The sequence below is a fragment of the Charadrius vociferus genome, unplaced genomic scaffold (genome assembly GCF_000708025.1).
Source record: "Charadrius vociferus isolate BGI_N301 unplaced genomic scaffold, ASM70802v2 scaffold104, whole genome shotgun sequence".
Taxonomy (NCBI): domain Eukaryota; kingdom Metazoa; phylum Chordata; class Aves; order Charadriiformes; family Charadriidae; genus Charadrius; species Charadrius vociferus.
The window spans coordinates 1,069,910-1,076,421 of NW_009648255.1; the positions used below are offsets into that span (position 1 = coordinate 1,069,910).

At 42.2% G+C, this 6,512-nt stretch overlaps 1 protein-coding gene across 1 annotated transcript in view; it reads left to right on the forward strand.

The window, feature by feature from the left end:
- Window positions 1-5,639, forward strand: part of RAP2B (RAP2B, member of RAS oncogene family) — a 6,721-nt gene extending 1,082 nt beyond the window's left edge. Inside the window, exon 2 of the mRNA XM_009884476.1 lies at window positions 5,588-5,639. Coding sequence (XP_009882778.1) covers window positions 5,588-5,639 — 52 coding nt within the window. The remainder of the gene's footprint in view (window positions 1-5,587) is intronic.
- The last annotated feature ends 873 nt before the right edge of the window (window positions 5,640-6,512 follow it).

Here is a 6,512-nt window from a genome sequence, read left to right on the forward strand (position 1 = left end):
CGGACACGCTTGGGGAGAGCCAGAGCCCGGCTCGGACACGCGTGGCGAGAGGGAGCGAGCCCGTCCCGGACACGCGTGGAGCGCTCCCGCCGGCGGCCCGAGGATCTCTATGCAAAGCCTGGGGGGTCCGCGGCCGGGGCGTCCCGCCCGCAGAATTGCACATGTGAAGTGGGACCGTGACTGAAACACAGAGGCCACCGCGGCGTGGGGTGCCGGCAAGCGTCGGCGGACGATTCGTGAAATAATCTATTTTGTTTACCTGCTGTATCGGATGGGAGTTTGCAGGAGAGCGGTACCGTGTTGGGGTTCTCCTGTTTGGTTGGTTTGTTTGTTTGGTTTTTTTAAAATCAGCTGTGAAAATGTTACAAATCTGCACAATTTTATAGGTGTGCGTGTGTGTGTGATTTCGGTTTTATTTTAATTTTTCTTTGGCGGGTGGTGGTTTTGTTCCGAGGGTTGTTTTATTATTTTTTTTTTTAGGTTGGCAATAACTGATTTTGATGACGAGCTCTCTAAAGTGCAAAGACTTCCTATGTGTGATGCCGGGCCAACAGCAGCCCTGTGTCTGTAGAGTGCCTTCAAAACTCAGCTGTTCCAGCCGGTGCCAACCTGTGAAAGCTCCACAGAATCCCATTATCTACTACTCCAAAAACTACTTAACAGTTTCCTTGCAGTAATCATACCGAACAAGCCAGGACAAAAGGGCCTATTGTTAGTGGAATTTATTTCTTATTTCCATCTGAGCCTTTTAACTGTAATTGCCATGTCTTGCAAGTTCGGCCTTCATTTACTTCAAATTTACAAGAATTTAGCCTTTTGGGATTTTGGGGGGGGTGGGGTTCCCCCCCCCCCTTTTTTTTTTTTTATATTATTCCTTTGGTTTTATTGTGGGATGTACCTCCAGCCAGCAAAGAAGGAAATCTTATCGTTGTGATGTACCAAGGTAATTCTAACAACTGTCATTTTAATTCCAGACGTGCATTTAAGAGATGTCTATCCATTTTAAGAATTTTAATACAAATGCTGTTTTTTAGAAAACAACTTTGTGCGCTTTTATGTATTACATGAAACACTAACGTTCCATAGGCTGTTATTCCCAATTTATGTCTTAAGAGAAGTGAAAGGTGTCGGGGGGGCTCCATTCAGGAGAGTGTTTAAGGAAGAAAAAAATACCGCTAGATCGCTAGTTTACCTAATATTTAGTCATTTTTAATACAGTTTTTCGTTTGTGTTTAGGTCCTGCCCCTATGTGATGCCAGCACGTGAGAGGAACGCTGTGGTCAGTAGGCAGCTTTAGGAAGGTAGTGTGGCTTTGATGCAAAAGGACTTGCAAGAGTAGGCCCTACTGGGAACAGCATGGTTTATCGGGCTAAAGTTCTAAAGGTCGATTATTTATAAAATTTAAGTTTTTAATCTCATTGCATTATAACTCTTTAAAATTATGCATCAGACCAGTATTGCTTTCCTGGTTTGCAGACAGGTTGGGGTGGGAGGAGAGCTGTACCTTCTGTCATTTGGAAGATCTGGGGAGTTTGTTTACCTCCGTTATCTTCCTCTTAGCCCCTTCTTTAAAGACTAGCACACACAACATGCAACTTCTTTTTAACTTTTTTTTTTTTTTTCTCACCTCTATCCCAAGAAGACTTGAAATTATCTCACCACCTGAAAGCAAAAGTTGAGCACTGATGTGTAAAGGGGTTTTCAATCAGGCCAAAACTAACTGCCATTATTCCTACTGTGAATCTGAGAATTTCTTCTATTTTAAGTGGGAAAACTTCCTGCTTCAGCACCGGAAGAACAGTGTTTAGTGTTAGTTTAATTGTATGTATTGAAATCCCAGTGATGGAAATTAAAATGATGGAATCAAAATGATAATGTTGTAGTTGAAAATGGGATACCGATTTTAGTGACACCCGGTATCTACTGAAAATTTGGAAAAATCTTATATACTTAAGTATTCAGCATATCTCTTCTCCTGAGCTCACATGGATCCTTCAAAACAGCGAGGACCTGTTGTGATACAGGCAGTCAGGTTGTATCGGTCAGACTGGTACAGTCACAGTTAAAAACACGGAGGGTTGGAGAAGGCGGCCCTAGGGACAGTCCGCAGCTTCTGCTTGGCGCCTTCAGGGAACACACAAATTGATCCAGACCCCCGTTTTTAAGTGACAATGGAAAACCTCTTTGCAGCTTGTCTTTCAGAAATTTCTAAAAATTAATTAGAAGCCCGCTCCTCGAGGACTTCCATGTTAGAGGGGCAGGGCAATAATGCTTATTAATAGTAAGGGTTTATTTTAACAAAAACCACTGCAGTGAAAGCGAAGAAAGCTTGACTGCCGCCATGTCTGCAGTTTTACAAACTTCACGTCTGAAGTTTTTTGAAAAATGCCATAAATTTACATCCTAGCTATTGCTATGGTTCACTTTTGCCTTAAGTTCAATGGGATCGTACAGTTTTTAGCGCTCAGCAGGCCTTGCGCCAGAGCAGTGTATTGGAAGCAACTTGTTCCACTTAATAGAAACAGACGTTTATTCTGTTCCCCCCAACAGATAGCAGATTCTTCATGTTTTCTAGTGCCTCCTGTTGCCCTACTGCCTGTGTTGTGATTGAGGAATGATGCAAAAATGGGTGTTTGTGGCACACAGTGGCACATAAAGTCCAGTTTTTCTCAGCCCAGCAGGGCAGCTGAAGGCAGCCCAGTAAGTCCTGGGTTACGCTGGGTTTTTTTGTAGATATACTCCAGTTCTTGCCAAAAAGATGTGTTCGTTAAACAGTGAAGGACTTAAGAAACCGTGGCATGGGTCTAATCAGTTTTGAAGGTATTTAGATGTTCAGTGTTCTCTACGACTTGGTGCGGACAGTACAAAAAGTAGAGCTCGGTAGTCCGAACTTCCAAATACTCTGAAGTGTTTTGGTGCTTGTTAAACATAGGCCTTGTCTATAAAGTAGAAAAACGTGATACTGCTTTAACTTGACTGAATAATGAAAGCTATATTAGCTTCTACACTCGAGGAAAATGTTGTATCAATATAAAGGTACTCTTTTATTCCTTTTCCCTGTGGGAATATGTTATACCCGTGTCAATACAAAGGTGGTATATAGCTCTTTTCACAGTGAGAATTACAAATATTTAATTGATTTGGAAGAAAAATGACATTCCCAGCCAAAGTGCTTCCTGACAGCGCAGAAATTGTGTAAACCAGGCCTTAGTTTAAGGCTGGTCTTATGGCCACATATTTTGCTGTACATAATGATTGTATTTTTAAAAATCCAAGCTTGTTCTGTTGCAAGAAAGCGTGTCTTTGAAATCCTGGTCTCTGTGATTGTAACCGTGCAGTATTCTCGACATCGTTTTCAATACAAGTGTGGTTCTTCTCAACGCGATGCTCAGGCTTTATTGATGCTTTCGGTTCTGGATGTTGAATTCTGCGGTGGTGGGATTCCTGGCGGTTCTGCTTCTCTCAAAAGAATGTACGGCAAGTTTTTTTGCAAAGGGCATTTTAAATAAAGGGCAGCTGGCTCTTTATGACGTCTTCCTTTGGATACTCATTGCGTGCAGGTGTTGTTCAGTATCAGATTTCCTTGAGGAGTGACAAAATGCAGAAACTTCCATTTTCTTTAAGAATTCTGTATGAAAAGGAGTGGCACGTGTGTTCTCTTGAATCTCCTCCCATTCAAATTCATGGACAACTCCCATGACTGTAAGCGGAATATCATTGGAGTTCTGCTGCTGCGAGACCCTCTCTCACCCTCCAGGTTTGTATCGCAGGCAGCCCACACACTCTTCTTGATGCACCTTCACTGTATCTTTGGGAACTATTATTTACAGTGCCCATTCATGTTCTGGTGAGATTTGAGACTTACTGTAGAAGCAAAAATGTCTGTGAGCTCTGTTCAAAGGTGAAATAGCTTTAAATAATGATCTTCATCGCTTATACTCTGCTCCTGCAGTGTTTATAGCCTCATGCAAAATGTGTGTGTGTTTAAAAAAAAAGATTCTCCTTCCTGTCACGCTCTTACAGCACGGTGCTCCAGAATGTTGTTTTTTTAGGAATCCAGCATCTGCCTGACTTCTAAAACTCGTTATTTGGGGCTGACAGTCTTTGGAAAACGTGTGCGTGGCAGATGAGAGTGATTCAATAGCAGATTTTTAGTTCAAACAGCCAAAGATGTTCAAGTGAGTTTTAGTGATAAGAAATGGAGTGGAAGTGCATTGCTGGGGCTGGGTGTGTTGGGGTTGGGGTTTTTTGTTATTTTGGGTTTTTAATTTGAGTAGACTAAGGGTTTGCTAATCGGTAATCGAGAATCTCACTGTATTTCCCAAGTAAGACTCATTGTGTATGTGCATGTGTGTATTCTGACCCCACTGGGGTTGGAATTGAAATTCTTGCCCTTACCACAGATGATCTCAACCTCTGATCTCAGTTCTGCCTGTAGCCAGTGTCACGCTGAAGAAAACGCCCAGTGAAACCCGAACTGGCCGACCGATAGTGGGATAGAGCAGAGACACTCACACGGAGAAAGTTTATCAACAGCCATTAAAATTTCCCTATAGCTCTTTCAAATTTCTGGAAGGGTATGACTGCTCTAATGCACATCAGGTGCTGCCAGAGCACAGTGATGACAGTAGATGACATACCGTGCATAAAGCAAATACTATGCATAAATACTGAATCTGCAATATCTAAGGTCTTAAATCCTATATAAACCACTAAAAATTAGGAGTCGGTTAAGCAAAACGTGTAAGTTGCTCAAATAAGCCTTAAAATATTGGAAGCAGCTGTTCTGTAATGACTTTATTTTATTTTGGCAGTCTGTGTGTCTGTTGGAGGTTTGGGCAAAGAGGAGACTAAGTGATGAAGAATCCATAGCTTTGTTTCGGTAATCCTCGACAGAGAGGTATTTTTAGGAAAATGCTGTCTAACATGTAACTTCAGCTTTAATGATTCAAAACCCATTTATTTCTACCAAGTTCTTTAAGGGAACATTACACAAAGTGCCTAGTTAATAGATCTGATGTCCAGGTAACAGACTGATCCCAGAAGTCTCTCCGCTGCTCGATTGACGGATGGAGATTGCGCAAGAAGTGCTGCGGCACCTGGACTGATGAGAATGGCAGTGCTAAACTTCTTGCCTTTTGACGTAGTCCTGTTACCCTGCTGTACTGTGATGCTGGGATGGAAGGGGATGTTTGCGGTTGGTTTTGAGCATGGTTGGAAATGGACTTCTGGGTGAAAAACTAATCTGAAATGGAAGTCGTCCTGGGTTGTTTTGTTGGGTTTTTTTTTGAATTGGGTATTGAAAAAGGTACAGGTCAGCGTTTGTGTTTGTATTCCCTTTCCACTTTCTCATTTATAGATATATTCATCTAATGCTTTGTTTCTGCAGTGTTACTACTGTTAGCCCAATTCAAACGATTCGGATGAATACTTACAAATCCAAGTTTCTGTGTTAGAGAAGGAACTGCAGGTAAGGCAGTAAGCACTGAGCCACCATTGAGTATTTGCATCTGCTGGGTTTTTAGTAGGTAGGAGGTTAAGGTGTGGAGCCTGATGTGGGTATCTCAAGTCTCATTCTAGCTGTTGGGAGTGATCCGCCTAAAAGTGTTGCCGAGAAACATGACTTGGTACCCTTGTGATGGCATTTGTTCTGAGGGTTGAGAACACACACAAGAATAAGATGCGCTTACTGCGGAATTACTGTGAGTTGTATCATTTCCTTGTCTTGCCAAGGGATGATAAAACTGGTGGTGTTCCTTCCAGCCCTGCTGTCAGCAGTCCTGAGGTGGGGAGGTGTTATGCGTTCCTGATGGGAGAGATGATTTAAGTTCCTTTCCATCTTGCTGCCTCTAAGTCACTTACTGCATCTGTGACGGAGTTAGAAATGGAAAGGAGGGAGCAAGGAGATGTTTCTGACTTGGAGAGCTGTAAGAGGGGTGTCTAGCTCAGCCTCTCCCAACGCCATGGCCCTACTTCAGCACTTTCCAGCTTCAGCACTGATTCAGCATGTTTCCAGCAAACACTGAAAGCTCTCTACTCCTCGGTTTCTCCAACTCTGTATTTTGGTGAAGTGTTGATTTCCATGCAGATGAACCGAATTCGCACGAGCGTTTGGGTCTGGAATCGCAGCACCAAATGAAGTAAAGGAAGAAGATTGTGAGGAGGAGGTTGAGGACACAAGAAAGTGTGCAGAAAGGATGCTGTCACTTAAGAGTATGTGTCTTTTTTTCCTCTAAGACAGAGCTAAATATTGGAAGCGGGTTTTTGAATGTTAAGTGTCTAGCAGAAGTCTTGGTTTAACCAAGCCTTAGGCTTAGATCAGAAAAGATACTTAAAAGCCCTTTGAGTTGGAGATGCGGTACTTGAATGATGGTAGAGAATTATCATTGCAATTTTTCACTGACCTCGATTTGTTTAAATATTCTGAGATTTATTTATTATTGTGATAGTTGTCACTAGGTAGAGGATGTGTTTAAATACGATTTAATATTTGTATTAGCTTAGTACTGTAA